At 48.2% G+C, this 23,954-nt stretch overlaps 1 protein-coding gene across 4 annotated transcripts; it reads right to left on the bottom strand.

Moving 5' to 3' along the window:
• Positions 1 to 382: 382 nt before the first annotated feature.
• ADAR (adenosine deaminase RNA specific) lies at positions 383 to 20,764 on the bottom strand. Of its 4 annotated transcripts, none has more exons than XM_016221561.2 (15): positions 20,661 to 20,764; positions 14,387 to 15,813; positions 12,434 to 12,617; positions 11,806 to 11,954; positions 11,092 to 11,233; positions 10,772 to 10,962; positions 8,108 to 8,333; positions 7,677 to 7,848; positions 7,270 to 7,363; positions 6,561 to 6,683; positions 6,149 to 6,282; positions 4,364 to 4,546; positions 3,744 to 3,856; positions 3,272 to 3,399; positions 383 to 3,117 (listed from the first exon to the last, which is right to left on the bottom strand). In XM_016221561.2, the coding sequence occupies exons 1-15, from the start codon at positions 20,673 to 20,675 to the stop codon at positions 2,880 to 2,882; spliced, it is 3,519 nt and encodes a 1,172-aa protein (XP_016077047.2). In that variant the 5' UTR covers positions 20,676 to 20,764; the 3' UTR covers positions 383 to 2,879. The 4 variants fall into 4 exon arrangements, with proteins under 4 accessions (XP_016077047.2, XP_087684094.1, XP_016077049.2 ...); XM_087827968.1 differs by having other exon boundaries at positions 8,186 to 8,333; positions 11,878 to 11,954; positions 20,661 to 20,763; XM_016221563.2 differs by having other exon boundaries at positions 8,186 to 8,333; positions 20,661 to 20,763.
• Positions 20,765 to 23,954: the final 3,190 nt, after the last annotated feature.

A 23,954-nucleotide genomic window follows, 5' to 3' on the forward strand; every position in this document is an offset into this window, starting at 1 on the left:
ATGCACATCCCTGCAGGCAAAACACCTTGCAGGTGGTGGTGTGTGTGTATGTGTGTGGTGGTGGTGCGGGCTGTAAAAATCAACCCTCAAGGAGAGGTGGAATTCTGGAGATAATTTGTGGTAGTCTCATGAGATATTTTCCTACCCTGGGCCTTGAAATCTCACCTGTCAAGTCTCTGGGAACAAGACATTTAAGGGCAGGCTCTGATGGGGGGGTGGGCCTGATATACCTCACCCTCCCCACCCCAGGCACAAGCTCACCTCCCAGGTAGGCACAGGTGGGGGGGTGGCCCTCCCCTCCAGTGTCAGATGCAGCTGCTGCTGCTGCCGGAAATCCCTCTGTCCCCACTTTCCCCTCCCCCAAGAAACCAAGACTTGAAGCTTTCTACCAATTCAGATTCTTTTTTTTATTATTTTTTATTTCTTAAGGAATGTGTAATTTTAATTATTAAGCGACACTGAAAAGCAGAATCAAAAACTGCAGCCATCGTCGCACCCAAGTCCATGCTTGGGCTCTTCCCCACTCCGCTCTTGGAGTCATTGCCAAGACCCCAAAAACCAACGAGGTCCCTTCGAAGTGGGTAAAGGAGATAGCTTCAAGCAGCGACAATTTTTACAAGTATTAGTCAAAGAATGCACAATAGCCACAGTTCAGACAAATCAACTACAAAGATCATTAAAAAAAAGGGGGGATGTAGAAGGGGGTCCTGCTTATTAAAAACAAAGGTTGGACAAGAAGGTGAGAATACTCTAGGCAGGGGCTCTGCGTCCTCTGTCCTGTGTGACTGGGAGGAGCATGGGGGGTGTGGCCGTGCAGGGCCGGACACAGGCTCGTTTCCAGCAGACACACGGGGTTCAGGGGTGCCTTGCTCTCTTCCTACAGCAGGAACCAAACACTGCAAGGTTGCTAGATGAGACCCTGGGGTGAGCGGGGGCTCTGGTCTTTGGAGAGCCCCGTGCTCCTGGTTAAAGAGCTAAGTCAGAGCTCTGCAGGAGGTTCCCGTGCCCCAGACGGACCAGAGGGGCGAAGGTTCTGAGGAACCAGTGGGTGACGCCCTCCAGCCTGAAGAACCAGGAGATCAGCTGCCTCTGAGGCAGGTCTGACTAATGTGCCTTCAGCAGGTTCACAGGGTCGGGGGCAGGCTAGTCCCTCTGCTCCAGAGGACAGGCACTGTTTCCCTACCAGTTCCTTGGGACACTTCGTTGTTCCACAGGAATGTCCTTAGTGTATTGATGAAACTTGGGTTTCCGCATGTGGTTAAGTTTGGGGAATAGTATCCACAGAGTAAAAGTGTGAATGTGGGTGTGTCTATTGAAGAGGCAGGACAGATGGGAGTTAACTAGTCAGTAGTGTGGGGGCTGGGGAAGGGCAGAAAGTCATTTGAGGGTGCTGGCTCAGCATGTTCACAGAAAAGATAGAGGAATCCTCTAGAGTAAAGAGGCTGGCTCAGGGCTCGAGGGGGCAGGGCCTCTGTGCTGCTCTGGAGCACGTCTGACTATGGCCCAGAGCCAAACTCCAGCGAGAGGCTGATGGCTCTGACCCCGAGCGTCTTAGCTTGAGGTGTAGATTGAGGGCTCCACCTCACAGAATTTGGGGGGACAATTTGCCCTTTCATCTACAACTGCTGTCATATGTCAACCCTACAGAGATTCCCTAAGAGGGGATCTCCCTAGCAGGGAGGTCTCAGCTCTGTGACCTGCCCACAAATGACCTTCTGAAGCTGTCTGGCAAAACAAAAGCTCTTGGGTAAATGAAAAATTATGTCTGAATTTAAATCTGTGCAATTACAGATTCTATAGCACTTAAGACTCAACTTCTATGGCATTCATTCTTTTAAATGCTCCTAATTTGCCCATGGCTTAACTTCCCTCTGTGTCACTGTCATGGGAAATATGATGGGTGGAAGAGTGATCTGACCCAGCATCACTTTTTGCCTGATTCCTGCTAAGTGCTGTTTATCTAAGCAGAGGTGGTTTGCCCTCTAGGCCCCAACCCCCACTGATAGGACAAATTCCTAGGAATGCTTTAGGAGGAGGGGCAGCTGGGAGCTGGGCCACACTCCAAGGCCCCCTCTGTGCTCACTGGGAAATGGTCTGTGTCACCCCTGCAGGGGGCACCTCAGCTGCAATTCCCACAGCCAGTCTGGCTGGTGGTCACCTTCCCTGTCACCAGGGGATGGGATGCACTTCAGAGTGGCAGCTTTCCCTGCCACGTGGCCCCTCCCGAGCTGGCTAAAGTGCAAGATCTGAAGATCACTGAGTATCATCTGCAGATTCCAACCCCACTTGGCACCAGTAATTAACTGCAGTTTCAAACTCCTGCCTGTAGACATGTCTCACAAATTCTTTGCGTTCACCTCTTTACCCTCTTGGAGGAAAAGGAGAAACCTGATCACAGGAAGGGATCTCAGAAGGGGAGGGAAGCAGGGGCTTGTAGAACCCACAAATGAAATCATCAGTCCCTGGCATGACTCACAGAGTTGACTGGAACCTAATCAAGACCACAAGAGGTCAGGGGAGCAAACAGAGGGAAAGGAAATGGAAAAACCCAGAGAACTAAAGAGGAAATGGGCTGCGTGTACGCAGTCACTGCGTACGTGTTGGGTGGAGAAGAGAGAACCCATTTTCTCTCCCCTCCACCTCCTCGCTTGGGAAAAGAGAAGGGGGCCTAGTGACACCTGGCCTGGCATTTCCAAAGGAAGCAGGGTGGACAGGGACCCAAAGGTCTCAGCATCACCAACTGGTTCTGTTAAAAAGAAAGGAAGAGAGGAGGGAAAAAAACCCCCAGACCCTTTGAACGGTGTGATGAGGAATGCTACGACCTACCCCTTTCTCACCCCAGAGTGAAACATCCCCAGCCGAACAGTCACTGGATCACACTATACTGGGCAGAGGTAAAAATTCTTTTCCTCCTGAGGTTTGCTTATCCAGTTCCCATAGCCCATGTCCTTCAGGCTTTTTTTGAAGTAGTTCTTGGCTATCTCGTATTCACGGGCAGCTTTCTTGGCCTCACCATAGGAGAGTTTAAGTAGATCCCTGCGGCACCGGAAGGAGCAGAGCTTCTTAAATAGAAGAAAAATATTCTTTTTGGAGACCCGGGACAATTCATTCCGTGGCCTGGAGAAACAAAAGCACTCCTTAAATCACCAAGGACCAGGAAAGAGGGGACCCTTGGGTGGAGGCACCATGGCAGGGTGGGTGGCTCCTAAGCTCTGGAGATGGGCAAACATGATGTCCCTGTGAGTCATGATGGGGCTCCCCTGCTCCTTACCCGTCCACGGTGCCCCTGGTCCCATCCAGGATCTCCAGGTCATAGCCGTCAGCCAAACACCAGTTGACGCTTGTCTCCTTAGTCTTCCCGGACTGCCTTTTGGAATCATATACGCTGACTCGGCCAACCTAGGAGTCCCAGGAGCACCGGGAGAAAATGGAAACCTCTCAGGAAAAAGGCTCTGAAGCAGAGACCCAAGACTATCACAGGGAAAAGGGAGTGGGGGCTCATGACCTCTCCCCCTTATGTGGGATTCTATTTGGCTAAAACTCTAGGCATACTAACCCCACTTTGACTGAAATTAATTCCAGACTAAAAGGAGGAAAGCTGTTGGCATTCCAAAGAAGAAAAGGCTAAGTGCTTGGGGTACCAACTAAGGCTCCCCTTGGCCACACTGTGTTCTTTTGCTCTGTGAACAGGTTTCTTGAAAAGCAGAAAAATGTCAAGAGAAAAATGGATGTGGTTATAGCACCTTGGGGTGGTTGACAATAAAGGGATGCCGTAGTCCATCCGCAAATGCACTCCCATCTCTTGTCACACGACAGCAAATGGCACGTGTCAGATGCCCTTGGCTGAAAAGGTAACCTGGATATGAAAGAAAAAAAAAGTACACACTTGTGTTCCCACCACATGCTGTTAAGAGGCAGAGGCATGTGGGTGGGAGGGGGTGCCCGAAGGTACGAAACAGAGTTGTCAAGACAGAGAAATAGCTCCCTTGTTAGGAAGCACCTTCTGATTGCGGCTATCTGGGATATACGTGGCCTCACCCAATATTCAAGCAGAACGTATAAGGCTCCAGGTAAGGCTAAGGGCCGTGGAGGCCAAGGAAGTGAAGACACCGCTGTTTTAAGCTGCTGCATTGCTGTAAGGCATCTTGAAGAGACCTGCCTGTCATGTCCCTTACTTGGGCTCGCTGCCTAAACCAATCTTCCCATCATGACAGACTGGATGCTCAGGATCAATTTCTGACAGAATCAAACACACTCTGAAAAGCGGAGACATGGTGCTAACACCTGGCAATGAAGTGTGCAGTTTGCTGAGATTTGGGCACTAGAATGACAGACTGGTTCCGGCTCCCGATAGGTCCCTTACCCAGTGTGACAGATTTGAGGTACACAGGCTGCAGGAAGTGGGTCAACAGTGCCCCTTGCAGGCCGAGCACGTTCCAGCGGAGGATTTTGTCACTACAGGACATGGTACGGAGTCTCTCCCCGAGCCGAATGCCGTCCCACGTAGGCACAATGTCACTGGACTCCACGGGGATTGTGCCTTCCCCTGTGTGAGAGACTTGGGTGAGACCCACAGGGCCCTGGGCCAAAGCACTCCCTGGCGTGGTGCTTACATCTTAGACTTGGACCATCGGCTACTCACTCTGATCTTCAGACATTTCACAGCACCTACTATGTGCTGGGAAATCATGGTGAGCAAAACCAAATAAGATCCTTATTCCCCTAGAACATTTACGAAGGCGTGAGGATAGAAAGGGAGCTGGGCAGGCACCATAAACCAACACATACGCACGTTCTAAGTGGTAACAGTGCTCTGAAGGCATTGGGGGACAGCCGGGGACAGTAGGGGATGGAACTGTTGGGGGAACTGAGACATGAAGGAGAAGGAACAGCTGAGTAAAGGCACCCCAGACACAGGACAGCGAAAGCAGGACCATGAGGCAGCGGGGGTCCTGCTGTTCAGGGAACGGACCGAAGCGCGTGAGGATGCAGGGTTTGTTTTCATGTGACATGTAGTGGGAAACAGCTATAGGGTGGTGGTTTGTTTTTTTCAAAATAAGAGGTTTATTGAGAGATAATTCACCCATTTAAAGCATACAATTCAATGATTTTTTAAAAATTATATTCATAGAGTTGTGCAACCATTACCCCAATCAACTTTAAAGCATTTCAACACCCCCAAAAGAAACTTCCTGCTGTTGGTAGCCATGCCCCATTTCTGCCAACCCCTCCTACCCCTAGACAACCACCAATTTACTTTCTGTTTCTACGGATTTACCTACTCTGGACATTTCATGTAATTGGAGTTGTATCATATGTGATATTTTGTGTCTGGTTTCCTTTACTTCTTATAACGTTTTCGAGGTCCACCCATGTTGTAGCTCGTATCGGTACCTCATTCCTTTTCATGGCCAAATAATATTCCATTGTATGGCTATATCTCATTTTGTTTATCTATTTATCAGTTGATGGACACTTGGGCTGTTTCCATTTTTTGCTATTATAAAGAATGCCACTATGAACTTTTATGTACCACTTTTTGTGTGGACATGGGTTTTCATTTCTCTTGGAGAGAAAGACCTAAGAGTAACTCTGTGTTCACACTTTAGGGTTTTGAGCAGGGAAGTGACATGATCTGATTCATGTTTGAGGGTCACTCCGATGACTGTAGAATGGCCTGAAGGGAATAGGAGTGGTCATAAGGAGACAGTCAAAGACATCAGAGGCCAGTGGAGGAGAAGGAGCTGGCAGACAAAGTGTAGAACCCGCAGCCAACCAAGGGGAACCAGGCACTTGGCATCCTGTCACCTCCGCAGGGCTGGTTCTCCATGACTTTTCATTTTCTCCACCCTCCCCTGAGGTGATGCTATCCATTTTCATGGCTGTGAAGATTAACTATAGAAGGATGACTCCCAAATTGTTATTTCTGGCCAGGCTCTCTCCTCTGAGCTCTAGATGGTTACCTCTGCCTCCTATTTGATCTTGATCTTTCTATAGACATTCCCTGCCCCGGACAGTCCTTCTCCCTGCAAACAAGACCTTGTACCCCAGCAACTAATGGCAAAACCCTGGCAGCTGTGCCCTTGTCCCCGTGAGGAGTCTGGGCTTTGCAGAGCCCTGTGTGAGGGAAGGAGGCCGTGTCACTCACCGTTCTCGACCTTGGTGCGGAGCTTGCCTTGTTTGGGGTTCTCAAAGACGGGATAGTGGCGGGAGTCCGTGCTCTCCACGGCACGGTCGCTGCAGGACTTGTCAAAGAGCGCGCCATCCCCACATGGGGCCGTGCTGCAGAACAGGGGCGTCGGTTAACACTCTCCCGTGCAGATGCTTCACTTCCATTTGCTGGGCTCAGGGACTGTCCCATGCGGGAGCAAGGGACTTCTTCTGAAGCCTGTCATGGGTGACTGGGGTGGGCAGAAGTGTCCGTGGGAGTCATCCCACGTACGTACAGAGCTGAGTGGGGCCCACTGAATCGGCTCTGATTGATGGACTAGGAGAGCATTCAGACACCCAACCCTGGAAGCCTGGCAGGGCCAGCTCAGGTGGCGACAGACAGTACAGACCTGATGTAGAGATGGAATGACACGGTCTTCTTTATTTGGAGCTTTTCCCCTCCCTTAGCAGGCTCAAATATACTGTCCTTCGCAGTCCTGGGGTTGTACTTCATTAACTCGCTGTACAGAAACCTACAAGAAGAAAGTCTGGTTAAGACAGTTTGATTCCGGGAAGAGCAGCTGCTTCTGTAATCTGACCTCAAGTAAGGAAAAGCCTTAGTGCTGCAGACCTTGCCCTGGTTCTCAGGTTGAAAGAGGTGCTGGAAAACCATGGGGGACCCTCAGCATTTCTTAAAAGTCAAGTTAGCCTTTCAGATCAGTTCCATTTCTGCCAAGAACTCCCTGCTCCGGCAGGTACAGGGGTTCTAGGGCAGAGCAAATGGATTCACGGACTACAGGGGGCTGTGGCTTCTCCCTGGGTCTCTGCATCGATGAAAGGAAAGGTGAACTGGAGGAGAAAGCTGGCAGGCCAAGGGGCTGTTTAAAGATCCTCAAGTGCAGCTGGAAGCCTTCCTCATCCCTGAAGTCCCAAGGACCAAGAGGTCACTTTGTGCTTTTTTAAAAAGGCACGAAGCAGAGTTATCTGAGAAAGGGAGAGCACTTAACAGCAGGCCGAGAAGTGGGTGTAGCCTGGGTCACAGATTCAAACAGCTGATGCTGTGGCCAGTGACCTGGGGCGGGCGGTGGAGGTGGCTGTCACCCGGAAGATCTCGCTCACCTGATGAAGCCTCTGCGGGAGATGATCTCTGCGTGGCAGTCATTGACGGTTTCTCCCTTTAGGCTCAGGGAGTCTCCTTTCACACAGCGATTCCCTGGAAAGGCATTGAAAGTAAATGTGACATTTCCAAAGAAAAGTAATGACGAAGAGGGTAGAGGCTGTTTGCTCTTAAGGCTGGAGGACAGAAACAGTTTCAATTGATCAGATCCTGACTCCCATACTCTTCCCTAGGGAATGAGAATTCACTCCCCACTCTGAATTAACTGTAGCTAAATTGAAACATAAGAAGGGTCTTTTTTCCCATCTTAAACTCGCCCCCATGGGACTCCAGGAGAGAATGACAGGGACATGTTTCCAGGCACCTTGGTGGGTGGACAGTGGGGGAGATGCTGCAGAGCCTCACTAACCTGTCCCCAAGCTGACCACGACTCCCAGGTCCTCAGAGTCTTTCTTCATGATGATAGCAGCCAGGATCTTGCGGCCCAGCAAGGAGGGCTGGAAACTGTTGGTCAGAGTGTTGAAGCACCGGTGGCTCAGCATAGCTATCTGGTCATGGAAGGTGCTGCCAGTGAGAGGGAGCTGTGGGGACAGGAGGCCATGTCAGAGCCACAGAGCCCGGGCTGCGGCTGCCATGTCCCGGAGTGGGCGGGGAGACTGCGTTCACTCAACTGTGAACCGTCCTTTCCCCTCTCACACCTCGTGTCCCAGTTCCATGTTCTATGAGGCTAACATTAAAGCCCAGGAATAATTCACAGAATAGCAACTTAAACGCTAACTCCATGCAGAAAGGAGCTAGCTGGACCCCCCAAAAAGATAGCACAAAAGTAGACGTCTTAACTGTCTTTGGCTGTGCTTCTGGGGACCTTGAGAGGAGGAGCATAGTTCTTCTGAGACTGGCCCCTGTCACTGGGGTTACCTCTGTGAAACCCATGCGCTCTGCCTTCTCGTTCTCCCCAATCAGGACGCGGAGGGCGGCGTCCGCTGCCTCCTGCTTGCCTTGCTTCTTGCTGTGCGCGCAGACGGCTGGGAACCAGCGACCCCCAACTTTTGCTTGGTAAACAAACCTTTGGGATGAGAAACGGGGGATGAAGACAGGCACCTGTACTTGATGGCAGTCGCAGGAAAGGGCAAGTTGTGCTTAAGATGCCGCCAGTCCTGCCAACATAAGGCCCCATCGCCCTCCCAGCTCTCTTCCTAAGGCAGCACTGCCCAGACTTCGGATTTCATGGATTGCAATGTGATTTTTGCTAGATTCAGGCATCACCTAGGCTATTACTCACGTCTTGACTGTAAAGGCTTTTTGCTACTCCAAAATTCTAAAAAAATAAAAATTAAAAAAATCCCTACTTTTTAATCTAGTGATTTTATGATTTTATTTACTTTGTATTTTAATTCTGGACCCAGTGGAATTTGGGTGTAGGGAAGGAGAGACATCCCAGCTGCTTTTCTTTTTAGATGGATAATCAGCAGCTTCAGCACCATTACCGAATGACCCATCAGTTCCCCACCGAGTTGAACTCTCATCTTTATCATGTATGAAATTCCCATTTAGGTGCTTCATTCTGTTCCACTGACCCCCCTTCTAGCCACATGCCAATACAACACTATTTTAACATCTGCTAGGGCCAGCTGCTTTATAACTCTTCCAGAATTTTCCTATCCTTGTATGTTCATTTGTCATATGAACTTTAGAATCAAGTTTTCTAGTTCTAAAATAAATAAATAAATCCTATTGCTGTTTTTATTGAGATCACATTAAAGGTAACAATTAATCTGGGAACAAAGGCTATCATTAAATTAGTCTATGTTTTTTTCCCCCAATGTAATCTGTCTTCCTTTATATTCTATAGCAGTATTTTTACTTAAGGCAGAGTCCACATACTTCCTATTAGAGATGTGCCCAGGTCGCTGATTTTTTTTAGTTGCTGTTGCAAATAGTGTATTTTTGGCTACGTTTTCTAATTGCTTATTGCTGTATACAGAACAGGTCTTCATTCTTATGTATTATTTTGTAATCCCCCGCTCTCCTAAATTCTCCCTTGTCTCTAATATTTCTTTAGTTTTCTCATGAATATTCCAGGCGTACAATCATATCATCTGCAATCATATCATCTACATCCCCTTTCCTTTCTTTGTACTTATTTTTCTCTAATAATTGCATTAGCTAGTAATTCTAGAATAACATTAAGTAACGATGACACTGGCATCCACATATTCCTCCTGACTTTGGTGGGAACGGTTCCAGGTTCAACATTAAATAAGCTTCTGGCTTTTGACTTCAGACATGTATTTTATTATGCTAAAGAGGCATTCAATAATTTCTATTTTATGAATAGATTATTTTTTAAATCTAAATAAATGTTGAATATTATTAAATGCCTTTTTGAAATCTCTAGAGATGATCATGTGTTCTCCTTTGATCTATTAATATGGCAAATTATAATAATAAATATCTGAATGTAGAATAATCTTTGCACTGTACTGACATGCCATTTTTCACATTTTAGAATGGCAAAGATAAAAATGTTGATAATACCACATTGGTCATGGTATAGGGGAAAAGCCATTCTTATATATGGGGTGGGGGTGAGAGCTAGGCCAAAGGGAGAATGGGTCAGAATGAACTTTTTATATTGTATATTTTTGAATAATTTTATGTTGGATAGTCCATTACCTATTAAAAAAAAAAAAACTTAAAAAAAAAAAGTGCATGACCCACGGTCCAGAAATCCTACTCCTGAAAATGTATACTGCAGACATGTTTGCACACGTAAGCAGACATTCAGTACAAGGACAGTTACTGCAGCAGTGTTTGAAGAGTAAGACCAAGGCCAACCCACATGTCACTGGAAGCTGGTTAAATAAATCATATAAGGGCAGTTGCTTTAACATAGCAATATTCTCTTTCTCAAACTAGGGGGACTATGTGGGTATCTGTTTTACAAAAGACCTTTCATATCTCTGGTTTAATAACAGTGTCTATTCAGTGAGACATGTAGCTGTGCAGGAGTCTGAAAGACCCATACATGCTGGTTTGTAATGATCTCTAAGATACACTGGTAAGTGAGGAGTCAAGGCATGGCACGGAAGAGATGTTATACATTTATTTTGTTGAAAACAAAAAGGAAAATGTGCTAATATATGCATGGAAATTTCTAGAAGGACTCAAGAAACTGGTAATAGTGTATGGGGGGTTTCGGGGGAGGGAAACAAGATGTCTGAGATAGAAATGAGACATTTTGTTTCATACTTTTTGAATCAGCTTGAATGATTTTCTTTAAAATTAAAATTAGTTAAAAAATTAAAAAGGGTCATACTTATTGGAAAAGTAACTATATTCTCAAGATGGCTCATCTTCTAGGGAGTCACAGAGACACAGCTGTTTCCTTCAACTTGCCCCTCCTGCCCTGTCACTCACAGCTAATGCACATCCTTTCTCTCCTGGGTTATAGGCTGTCCCCAAGCTGTGACACATGGCTGTAGTCAGGCCAGGAACACTCACTTGGGCTCGTGAGGAGGTCCGGACTGGTCGACCAGCTTGAACTCGGCAGCGAAGCCGTGGGAGCGGGCATACTCCAACAGGCCGCCCACGGGGTTGGTGTTCAGGTATCTGACGAGCTCGCCGATCCTCCTCACCTTGTTGGGCATTATAGATTCCAAGTTATCAAATGACTCTGTGTTGGTGCTTCCGGGCTGAAGGAGAATTAGCCAAACCAAGAGGAACCGTAAACACTTAAGGAAACTCTGAGGGCCTCACGGGCAATCCTAAGCCACCCTGTTGCTAAAAATGACCTGTGTCTTTTGAGTAGGAAATTCCTGCACCTGGTTATCAGACGTCGAGTTGGTCGCCTCCTCATGCAGGGCCTTCATGGCTTCCTCCGCAGCCATCTGCTTTGCCACTTTCTTGCTGGGCGCACTTGCAGTGGGGAAAGTATGGCTTCCCATTGCAACACAGTACTGAAACCTGGAAGGAGACGAAAGGAGAATTACAATGGTTTTGACGGTGAAGAGGCTTACCTAGCCTTTGCCAGGCTGTCAGCCTGCAGACTGCAGTTTCCTTGCACACCGCCTCTGTGCCTTGGCTCATGCAGCCACTTCTGCCTTGAAGAGCTGATGCCTTTCTCCCTCCTCCTGCCCCCTGTCTCTCTTCGCCTGGCTGACCCCTACTCAACAGTTAAGCATCAACCTAGTTTCACCTCCTCCAGGAACCCTTCTCTTGAACATGTAAGTCTGCAGAGCCTCAGAGCAGAGCTTGTCAGTACGCCCAGGTCTTGCACCGTTTGGTCCCACCACCAGTAACCTCCAAGCCATGTATCTCCCTAGTGCTTGGACCCTGCTTTGCCCTTTGAATTCCTAGTCCCAGATTCTCTGCTCCACAAGCAGCAACCATGCCCTCAAGGCCCCCCATCTTCCATAGTGAAAACAGGAGTGATTGCTCCGTGAAATAATCTGCCATCTCTGAGGAGGCAAGGAGGAACTGTATCTCTCTCTTTTTTGAGAAAACCTCAGCAGAGATACATGATACAAGAGATGTACTTGGGGTCATGGGCAGGGCCTTCTCTGGATAGGAGGCGGAATTCACAGGAGCTCCCCAACTTGTGCACACACTCAAGCAATGTAGTGACCGGGTTCTTCCCAGAAAAGAAGGAAGTTGCTGAAGGGGTGGTGGACTGGGACTCTGCTGTCTGCAGAAAATGAGAGACAAGGAAAACACACACACAAAAACAGTAAGAAAACATTGGCTAGTTCATCACAGCAGAGGGGAAGGGAGTGGGAGAATTTCTCTTAGTCAACTACACGTTAAGGGCTGGCTTTCCAAAGGAAGAGGGCTGTGGGAATTTTCTAAGCATTACAGGAAAAAGTGAGTTATTTAAATGTAACTGGGTCTCTTTTCTTATCTGCCAAGAGAGGAGATTGGACTTGATAATCTTTAATGTCTCCTTCAACTCTGAAATCTATAATTCTACTTGGTGGGGGGCAGAAGGAGAGCTGGGTATGAGGAAGTAAGGTGGGTGGTGAGGGAGTGGGGTAGAGGGAACAGTAGGCGGCTGACTGCGATACAGAATCAGTTTTAGGCAGAGATTGCTTCTAGGGCCCGTTCAAGTCCTGATCCTTCATTGACATGGAAAGTAACTGATACCCTCCCACAGGGCCGGACACCTACCTTCTCGGATTCCTTCTCTAGGGAACCGTAGTATGACTCTTCTGGTCTTCCACTGTCCTTGGCTTTAGCTTCCTCAAGCAGAATTGTCATGGCCTTCATAGCTGCATCCTGCTTGGCCACTTTCTTGCTGCCAGCTTCAGCTGGGGGAAACTCTCGGCCATTGATGACAACTTGGAATTTAAATCTTGATGGAAAGTGATTAGATGTGTGAACACTAGTCTAGGCCTCCCTTCTGCCCTCTCCAAAGAGATCTTCACCCTGGAATTCCTGCTACACTAAGGGGCGTTTTGACTTGTGGAGGAAATGGAGGGTAGGCCAAGGGACTCCTGTCCCTTTGAAGGCTCAGCCTGTCCCTACTTTTTGGAAACAAGGCAGCCAGTGACTCTCTCCCCATAGCTCATTAGAGCAAACACAGCCACAGGTGATATGAAACTAGCTCAGGGGAAACCCACTATCTCTCAGCAAAGAATTGAGGTAAGGTTGGTATAAAAATGATGAGCTAAAATCACGATTACAGTCTTGTTAGCAACCAAAAAGCCTTCATCCTAAAGCAACTGTGGCAGACTGGCCACCACAAGGGCAGTTGCTAAAGCAAGCGAAGGCTTCTTACACTGCAGTCTCACACTCCCCAGACACCTGTCACTTCTCGGGGCCTGTTTTTGTCCCCAACCTACCCACAGAGACACAGCTCTTATGGTTTGTTTTGAGTCACTCTAAAGCTCTATTCCTGAAGCCTGTAATGAAAGGAATTTCCCCGTTAAGCAGAAAACCAAAAAGTGTTTGCTCTAGGCCTCTGGACTGAGCTTAGACTTCCTTTGTTCAAGCTTTCAAATTTGTTCAGCTCTTTGCTTAATCTGGGATTTCATTTAGAAAAGTAGGTCAAATTTCTGATTTCCTGGGTCTTCTGAAATATTTGAAATGGCATCAACGTTTCTTATAGCTGGAGTCCAAAGAAAGGTTAGCCACAAAACCCGCTGCTTTTCCCCAACCCTGGGGAGAGGAACGGAGGGAAAAGAGAGAGAATGACAGCCATCCAGTCTCTACCCCAAACAGAAACAAGCCAGTCCAGGCCTGGCCAGCTTCTGGACAGACACATGTCCTTAATAGCTCTCCCGCAATGTCATTAAGACAGTCAAAGTAAGGGGTAAAGCTGGGAATCCTCACCCTTAAAACACAGCCTAGGTTAATTTCTCTGGCCCTCACGAGTTCGGTGTGCAGCCACTCAGCTTTCGTGGGTTCAGCTCTCTGCTAGGCCCTTCAGCAGCTCCTCCTGGCCCCACTTGTCTCCCTCAATCTGTCTGCTGGCCTGCAGGAGCCTGGCCAGCTGTCTGAGTGAGGGAATTTCTCATTTCACAGCTTAGGAGCAGCAGCAAGTGCTAGCCCACCCATCTGTGCAGAGGAGGTGTGTAAAATTAGAACCACCACCTTGGGTATTGGGTAGGCAGGCAGCCGTGCACGCTCTACACCGTCCTTTCCCTGCAGGGGCTGGGGGCGGGTTCGAATCCACCGCTGCTAGCAGCACAACCCGCCCTTGCTCTGTGTGTGCAGCCTGCCCCCACCTACCTGTTCCAGCACCCTCTCTGGGAACTTAGTGTGGGGAAACAGGGAATGGCATATGAAGAGGGTGGGGAGGAAGTCAAATCTTCATTACCTCTGGCCTTAAGAGGCAGACATGAAACTGATGCATGAAAGCTAATCATCTCCCAAGAAGCTTCATTTTAGCCAACAGGGTCAACCTCCCCCTTGCTCAGCCAAGATTCTGGCTGCTCTGAGGTCTACATTCCCTGCTCAAGATCTTGAGGAAGGGTCAACATGGGTGCTTTAGCCAGAAGGCAGAAAGGAAGAGGGAAAAGTCGGGGCCACCACATGGCACTGCTCACGAGTCAGCAGAGACTGCGTCAGGAGCAGGAGCGCCTGACCCCAACCCTAGGTACAGTTCCTGGGGTCTCTTACCGAGGTTCATGGGGTGGTCCACTCTGCTCTATCAGGTTGAACTCACAGGTCTGACTAGCGAACTGAGCATATTCTAACAGCCCGCTGATGGGGTTCTTCAGCTGGCACTCTGTCAGTTTCTTGTAGGGTGAACACCGTGGCAAGCCATGGCTGTAGAAGGAGGGCATCTCCATGATGGCTCGAAACTCACCTGGCGCGGCGCGGATACTATTCAAGTCATCTGGGATGTCATCTGTGGCCCACTGGCCATTTTCAAAGTCAACATACCCTGTTTTGGAGGGGCCATTGTCACGAGCAGGTGGTTTCGGTTTTACTGGTTCAAGTGGGACCTCTTGCCTGCTTTCTAACTTTAAAACTGGCTCCTGCCCATTCTCTACCTTTGCTGCGGTTACACTGTTGGAGGCATCTGGCGCGGGGAAGTTACAGGCGGGGGGCTCTGCGTTTCTTTTGGTCTCAGGGGTAGCAGCTTGAGTGGTTTCAGGAACACTGTTCGTGTTTCTCTTGATCTGCAGCCTCTCTCGCTTCTTGTCCGTCAAATACCATATTGGAGGGGTTGTTCCTTGCCTGTAGACATCCCCCTGCCTTTCCAGGTCGATCAGCACGGCATTGACATCTCGGGCTTTCGAGAGGCCAATATTTTTAGCCAAATTCAGGGCGGAGGACTTGAACACATTAAACAGGTAGTTGCAGATTTCTTCCTTGATCTCAGCCATGTCAAAAGGTTCAGGAGGGTCTTCCAAGCTAGATGTGGAGTTTTTGTCTTCAGTTTCCGAACTGGGGTCTGAGTTTGGAGCTGCCTGGCTACAACTGTCTGGTGTCGCTACTTGGCTGTGCTGGTTCGGAGCCCGAACTGAGATTGCAATTCGCCACAAAGGGGGTGTTCCTGCCTCCTGCTGCAGAGTACCCTTCCTTGCCAGAGAGTATAAAATGCGATTGATTTCCTTCTTTTGGGCTTGGAGCTTCCGGGCCAGATCATGTGCTGTGGTGGCCTTCCCCTCGCCAAGCTCCTGAAAGAGCTCTAAGATCCTTTGTTCCAGATCCTGGCAGATCCTCAGTTCCTGGAAATTTGAGGAAAGCCTATCAACACCTCTCCATGGCAGAATCCTGCCACGTGGGGAAGGACGCCAGGACCCTCTCTGGAGTGCTTGACTTCTGAGATGCACAACCCCAGGGACAGCCCAGATCTCCTGCTGCCTGTCTCTGGCAGGTGGTCCTGGAAACCTTGGCCAGGGTCCAGGGGGAAAAGGTAACAGTGATGGTGTCTGCTTTCCAATTAGGGGTACTTCTGGGAGCCGCCCCTTGAGAAACTCTATTTGCTGAAGCTGGAAAGTATTAGGATAAGATCCTGGCCCCGGCTGCTGGTGTCTGAACTTGCTGTGCTCATAGCCTTGAAATGAACTGGGGTGGTATCTGCTGAGAGAACACCCCTGCAGAACAAGAAGAGGGAAAAGGAAGTGAGAATCAGAACTGCAGTGCTGAGCCCGGCCCTCCTCCCTGCTGGGGGTGCGGGGCAGGGATGGGGGTGGGGTGGGGGGTGAGGTGTGCCTGCTTCCTAGTGGCTGGGAAGGTGAGTGTGATAAGGGCTGGGACCCAGCTAGGATGGCTTGCCTACCTGGTAAGCCCTGACCCACCAAAGGTAAGAGAGAGGAGCAGGGGGTAGAACACAGCGCTCCCAGGAGCGGCATGGCCCCTCCAGCAACCTGAGCTGAAAATGAATCTTCCCACTCGGCAAAACAACTACCCTTTAAAAATAAAAACAAGTGTTTTCTTTTAGAAAGAAACAGAACCAGAATAACCTAAAATGAAAGGGAGTGAGGGCACCAGGGAACAGACTGCAGCACAGACCCCCTTGCCTCTAAAATCCATCCTTTGGCTGATTAGAACAGAAAAATATGTAAGTGGGAGCCCAGTCCTCCGAGGCTGGAGCAGAGGAAGCCTCCCCACCTCGGGAAGGGCACCAGGATCGCACAGGTTGGTCTGCCCGTCACTGTCAGAATTTGGTTTTAGGGCAGCTGGAAGATTCCTTAGAAAAAAGACACACTGTTTTCATACTCAGGGGGGTAGTCAGGCTTGGAAGGGACACTGGACACTCACTTCTAACCAAACTACCCAGGCTCACCTGGATGAGTAGAGCTGGCAGGGTCTATTCTGGACACCTCAGCCCCACACTCCCTCCCAACAGTTGCTTCCATTGCGTGTTCTTCAGAACCCAGTTCTATAGGGCACAGCTACACCATGTCCTCCCAAATTGCCATACGTTTGCCAAAACACCGAGCACTGTGACCCCTTCCCCCACCCACACAGACCAGTGCTCATCTTCTCTCCCTGGTGGAGGCAGGAGGTGCTTAGGAGACCCAGGGTGGGGCTGTTAGAAAATACTTTGCTAACTCTGTCTGGGGCTTGCAGAGTTGGTGTGTGGGGGGAGTTGGGGAAGGGCAACAGCTAGGATCAATGTTTCCTCATGTTTGTCCGCCTTGTCTGAGTCTCCTGAAGGCTCCAGGGACCTGCAGCTGTGACCATTTTTCAAAAATGTCAGCCTTCTACTTCCCCACATCCTCTGTTGCAATTAGGGGATTTTAGCACTCTCCCTAATCCTGCTCATGGTATCCTGGCTGCAGTCCCTGAATGACCACCACCACTTCCACCTTTCAGCCACACAAGTGGCTTGTCTAGCTTCTCACTCAATCTCATTGTTACTCTAGCCAGGGCCACCACCAAACCTCAAACTCTGAAACTCTTTTCCAGGAGTCAGGAAATTTTTTTCTAAAAAAGGCCAGATGAGCCTTCAATTGTAGTACAAAAGCAGCCGCACACAATATAAAAACTGTTAGATAGGTCAAGGGTCTCAAGATCTAGGAAGTTATGTCAGTTCTTTAAAAATTCTCCTCCCATGGTTTGGTGACACAGCACCAAAGGCTTCCTCTCACCTCTTTTTTTTTTTTTTTTTTCTTTTGTTTACGTCTTTCTAAATGTTGAAATGTAGCATAGTATTTTGCAGCTACAACTATAAACAGGAGGAGCTGACAGGAACTCAACTGGGATGAAAGTAGCCAACTGCAAAGAAAAAATTAACATCTAATTGACGAGATAGTATATATAAACAACGGCTATGCCTCCCTTTGGGAAGGCAGAGCTTTGGATATGAATCTGGACTCCTTTACTTGCTGCAAGTAACAATCACTTTTGAAGAGACCACCCCACCCCTTGAGTTCAGTAACAAAACTTCATTTACAAAACAAGCTGCACTTGCTGACCCCTGCTCTTTTCTGATGGAAACTTTCCTGTTTGTACAACTTCCTTTCCTTACTTATGTGATCCCACTGTAGCTGTGGGTCAGCCAGCCCCACTCATCCCCATTCTGGTTTCACACACCTCCTCGATCAGCATGGGTGTCACGGTCAGTTCCCTTCTCCACCCAAGGCTCACTGTCCCCTTTTTCTGTTCCAAAGGTGCTGGAGAAGGACACTGACTCTTGCTAATGGGGCCATATAAATTCCTCCTCTTGAACTTCAGTTAGGCTTTCACTGCTGTCTGGTGGTCAGTTCAGTTCAACATTGGTTCACTGTGGACCGAATGCTCTTCTTTAAAGGTTCTCCTCCCATGGTTTGGTGACACAGCACCAAAGGTCTCCTCATTCCCCCCCCCCTTCTGTCTGTCCCTGTCCCTTTCTCCCATCCCTTACATATAATTAGTCCCCAAGGTTTTGTTTAAGGGCCTCTTCTTCCTTCCCGAGGTTGATTTCATCAACTCCCCTCTTAAGAAACTAGCCCTCTTAAGAAACCATTCAAATCTATTATCTCCAGCCACCGAGGCTTACGACCTGAATTTCCAAATGCCTAGATAATCTGTGCACTTAGATATCCTACCATTACCTCAAACGCCACATATTCTAACCAAATTCATCTTTCCCCTCAACCCAGGCCCTTCTCCTGTGGTTCTTATTACTGTTAATAGCACCATTCTCCTCTTAGTTATTAAGGCTAGAAACCGGAGTCATCTTTGCTGCCTGCCTGCCTTCCTCCATCTAAAAATCAGGTAGGTAGTTGCCAAAGTGCTGTCTTGTCTGCGGCCTCTGTATTTCCCCTGAAACGTGTCATCAACAGTTCCAGCCCCTCCTTCCCTCTCACCTGGGCTACATAAGACAAGGCCTCTAATCTTTCCTCCATCTCCATTCTAATCCAATGGGCCTGCTTCTCCCTCTCTTGCCACCTACTGTAAGTCCAACCTTTCCTTACAGATCTCCTTAAATGCTACTCTCCAGGAGACATCTTCTGACTCCCATCTCCCTCGCTTCCTGTCTTTGAACGCCTCCTTCTCAGCACCTGTTACACTTTACCTTTTATCATAGCTATTGATTTTTCAATGGCACACATAGATTGTAGTATATCTGAAAGGTGATTAACAATATTAGATAGCCTAGAAATTATACTCAACTCTGCACTCCCAATATTCCCCATGTAGTCCTGATGGGGGTCTGCAGTTGACTCCACAGTAAGCTCCTGGGGGACAAGGGCTATGCTTCAGTTATCTCTGCATCCCCAGCACCTAAGAGGGCATCTAGCACAAAGCTGATCCCGAAAAAACATTTGCGGAATTAATGGTTGCAAGGACAAGACATCCCTAGACACGCAATCCCTTTCCTTCTTGCTCCACACAACTCCTTTCCCCACCACACTGCTAGAGGCCGAGGTGTGTGTGGACAGAGTGGGAGTCTGGCCCACGAAGCTGGTTTATGGGGATTTCAGCACTTTTCAGTTTAGTTATTTGAGTGACCTTGGTAAAAGAACAGTTTCCAAGTGGCTAAAGTCAGTTCCTAGCTAAATGTTTTCTAGATTTAGACTGCTCCTACTTGGTCAAAGCCTGTAAAACATTTGAATGTCCATGAACATAAGAAGAGTAAAATAAATCGTGGCACATTCATGCTATGGAAGAATACTCACAGTTTAAAAAAAAAGTGCTGCGATCTACTTGTACTCACCTGGAGAAAATTTAGGAATGCTATAACGTTAAATTAAACAACAACAACAACACAAGCTGCAGAGGAACATGGACACTATAATTCTCCTTTTGGTAAACAACAGAAAACCCCCATGAAAATATGTGTGTGTGTGTGTGTGTGTGTGTGTGTGTGAGACATGCTAGAATGAACAGAGAAAAGGAGGAAAGGACACGTGTGTGTGTGTGTGTGTGTGTGTGTGTGTGTGAGAGACATGCTAGAATGAACAGAGAAAAGGAGGAAAGGACACGTGTGTGTGTGTGTGTGTGTGTGTGTGTGTGAGAGACATGCTAGAATGAACAGAGAAAAGGAGGAAAGGACACATAAATTTGTTAACAAATGTTATTTTAGGAAAAGATTAGAGGGAGATTATTTTTTCTCACTCCCCCTGTCCCCCCAAGTTCTCTGACAGCCAAGACAAGCCAAACCACCACTTGAGAAGGGCCACTTGCAGAACCGCTGAATGGGAGGAGAGCAAGAAAGTGGGAAGCCGCCTCCTGGCGATATTCTTAAATCCCTCCACATCTCCACTCGCCCACTTCAGGCCTATTTATTATGAAAACTATGTAACAAGCCATTTAATATCCATTGCCCTACAAAACTGCACTTCGATCTAGTCTTATATATTTAAGATCAAGAGATGAGCCCCCCACTTTTACCAGGTGGGCTCCATAAGGTAATATATTGATATGTGTGAAAGATTGCTTTTCCTTAAGTCAGGTGTCCCTAATTCTTTTAAAGAAGAGAGCTATAAATAAAAACAAAAAACTAAAAAAGAAGAAAGATATATGTATATATGTATGTACGTGTGTGTATCCATGTATATGATCGTTGTAATTATAAGGCTATATGTGCTTTGACTCTATGTAGTCAAAACTCAGAATTATACATTACAAAAGGTTAAGTTTTACTGTATGCAAATTAACTTCGTTTTTTAGCGAAAATGAATAAAGCTGCTATAAACTCTGGCCTACAGGTGATGTTAAGAAGGGTGGTTTTTTGTTTCCCAGATGCCTCCAGGAAGTAGGAAGGGCGCAGAGAGGAGCCTGCTAAAAGTAAAGCCTGTTGTCCACGGGGGCTACGGGAGCGGCGGGCGCACTTCCCCCGCACGCCTCGCTTGGCCTGCTCAGCACTGCGGACTAACCAGCGCGGCACAAGCTCCTGCAACTGCAATTCTCCGCCGCAAGAAAACGCACACACACCGCACGCACGGCCCGGAGGGACACGCGGGCCTGGGAGGCGGGCCGGGGCGCGCGAACCCCGGGCGGCCGCGCTTACCTGCCTCGGGTCCATGGCGCCCCCGAGGCATGTCCACGGAGCGGACCCCCCCACCCGGTGGCCGTCGGTTTCCAGGGACCAGGCTTCCGCTGGGGGCTTGGCAGATACGGGGCGCGTCGGCGGGGTCTGGACAGGAAATGCTCCCGGGCCTGCGGGCGGGCTGGGCTGCGAAACGGCCCGGGTTCAATTTCACTTTCGTTTCCCGGGAGGCCCGCCCCGTCGGAAGCCCGGCCGAGGGGAGGGGCTTCGGAGCTGCGCGCGACGCTCGCGCTTTAGGGAGGCAGCTGTGGGTCCCGAGCTTGGCTGCCCCCGACCGTTCCCCTCGGGCTCCGAGGGAGAAGGCGGAGGACAACGGAGGCCCGGGGAGCGCAGCCGGAGAAGCGGCCTCAGGCTCTGCCCTCTGCGCCGGGCGCAGCGCTACCGACCTGGTTTCTCCAGTGTGGAAAGCGGTGGGGTGGGGATCTCTCCCATGGCCAACATCCCCACTGTGCACTGTTTACTCATATTCCTTGACTATTACACACTGACATGAACCGATAATAGCCACTAGGATGCGGACAGCTATAGCTGCAACTGAGCAATTTAGGATCTCGGTCCTAAAGCCTTCCCACTGCCACCGTTCACCCAGCCAGGCGAGGGCGAAGGCCTCTGCATGCGTATTCCCTTAATCTTCAGAGCAGCTTTTCCAGATAGGGGTGATGCCCAAATTACGGAGGTGGGAAATGAGGCTTTTCAGGTCGGACTGGAAAATTCATCATCATTACACTCGCTCAAGGTACACCGTGACTTTCTAAACGATCACTACTTGTGTTATCTGGAGGGAAAAAGGTGAACGGATTTTCATGATCATGCTTATGCATCTGCTCGATTTTGTTCAAGATTCTGTAGATCAATTCTAGTGCTCAACAAACCCTCCCCGTGAAAATGTTCTTTTTCTGTGTTTAATTTTGTCCCCATTGCTGTTGAGATTAGCAAGGCAGTCCCTCTACAGCATTGTGACCAGCTGATGTCTTCTCCACTGTCCTCTTATTCCATTCACCCTAAGTGTTAGTCACCCCAGATTTCACAGTTAACGTGGGCTGTGTTCTTTCTCACTTCTGTGTCTTTGCACATTCTATGCCTTGGCACATTCTATGCCTCCACTGCTTCTGGTGAAATAGTCCTTCAAGATCTGCTTCAAATATTACCTCCTAGGGAGCCTTTCCCTACTCTGGGTTGGGTGCAATTTGTGGTTCCTCATTTTGTGTTTCTCTGCTTCCCTGCTAGAAATAGCGTTCAGTCTCATCCCAACGGGGGCATGCACAAAACCACAGAGTTCCTGCCCATCCACCAGACAGGCAACATTAGCCATCTGAGCAGGCTAGCTGGGAATGTTCTGGGTGCTGGTGATGTTCTAGCTCTTGACTTGGTTGTGGTTACATATATGATTGCTTTCCAGTAGTTCATTAAGCTATACATTTACCCTTTATACTATATGTCACAATTTTACACGGTGAAAACAAGAACAAACTCTCACTATAACAATTCCAGCCTGTCTTCCCACATTCTATTTTCCATTTAAGTCAAATGAGTTATGTCTCACCTCTGCTTTCTTGCCTTTGGGCTAAACAATCTCACAGCCCTTAACCCTCCTACAAGAATGTTCCAGAAAAGTCTTAATCACAGCTATTGTGCAGGGAAGGTGCACTGCTGCTGCCCCCATCCCTTTTAAGCAGAAGGAAAATTTGTTTCCTAAGCAGAGGGTGTTTGTGCCTTGAAAGAACTACTCTTGTCATTTAATCTTAGCAGCTCAAGTAACTGCAGACAGTCTTATTCATAAACATTTCATCCCCCCCGCCCCTCTCCCCCCGTAATTGTTTCAGCTCCCAGGGTTGTGAGGTGGTGACATAAGCCTTTGTGCTATTCTACTGTAGGGACTTGATGAGTTGGATGAAGCTCTTTAAAAAATTAACTACAAGTAACAGGTTGATTAGAGAAAATTTCAGAAAATACAGACAAGGAAACGGTTAAAATGACCCCTATACCTCCCTTGTTAATTCACCAGAGCCTTCCCTTCCTGCTTTTTCCCTGTGCATAAAGGGACCATGCACATGGGGGCGCTCCTCTCCTAATGCAGGGTGCTCACCTGGGGAGGGGGGGCGTCGTCTCTGAGGGCCTGCTGCCCTGCTGTGAAGTAACCGAGGGCTATTTACTAACAACTCCCTAACTGATTAAGAGCTCCCATCTAAAGTAAGGTGTGCATCAAAAAGCCCCTCACTCGCAAGTCCGGCTTTCACATAACATTGCCAAGCTCCAGCTCCACATGTGCCTTCGGGGGCCTGGACTTCCCCTGTTAGATCCTTATCATCTGGCTACTGAGCTGGTTTTAGTTTCCAATCCTGCTATTCTTGCCTTTTCGCTATAAATAACTGTTAGTCTGGCTCATTGTGGATCTTCTGTTTAACCTCACAGTGTGCAGGGATGCGGATTTACAAGTCTTTTTAGTCCACAATTTCCTATAACCAGACTACTGCACATATGGGCTACATCCAATCGGATCCTCTATCTCCCTCTGGTAACACAGATGTCTGCGAACTCCTTCAACATTTGCTCATACAGTGATACTACACCAGAAATATATTGCCTGTGAATGTATGCTACTAAATTTGCAACATATTATAAAAAGAAAAGCAGCAAATAACTGAGTTATTTTTAATTACTAAGTCATTGCTTTAGGAAGGAGATGCACATAGGAAATACATAATAAGCAATTTGTAGTGTCGCTAGGCACAAATTTAAGTCCTTTTTTTGTTGTTTCTTTTCATTTATCATTGGGCTTTTGTTTTTTTTAAATATTTTTTAATTGATTTTTTAGAGACAGAGGAAGGGAGAGGGATAGAGAGATAGAAACATAGATTGGCTGCCTCCTGCACGTTCCCCACTGGGGATCAAGCCTGAAACCCGGGCACGGGCCCTGACAGGGAATGGAATTGGTTACCTCTTGGTTCATGGGTGGATGTTCAACCACTGAGCCACACCAGCCAGGCTATCATTGGGCTTTTATTCCACTGTAACAGTTACTGCCACATCAACATAATTTCAAAATTCTCAGGGTCTCCCCACAGTAACCCCATTTACTTTGATAAACTGTAAGGCTTTCTGTAGACAGAACAGTGAGTTGCCCAACTGGCTGAGTAGTGCCCCACAGTTGTCTTTATGCTGGTGTACAGACTCTATTGATGTTAATGACTAGACTGGCTTTTGATGTTACAAGAAACAAGAGATGCCTCAGGTATCCCCAGAAGAAACAGGTCT

This window comes from Miniopterus natalensis, chromosome 19 (assembly GCF_054644295.1).
Source record: "Miniopterus natalensis isolate mMinNat1 chromosome 19, mMinNat1.hap1, whole genome shotgun sequence".
Lineage (NCBI taxonomy): Eukaryota > Metazoa > Chordata > Mammalia > Chiroptera > Miniopteridae > Miniopterus > Miniopterus natalensis.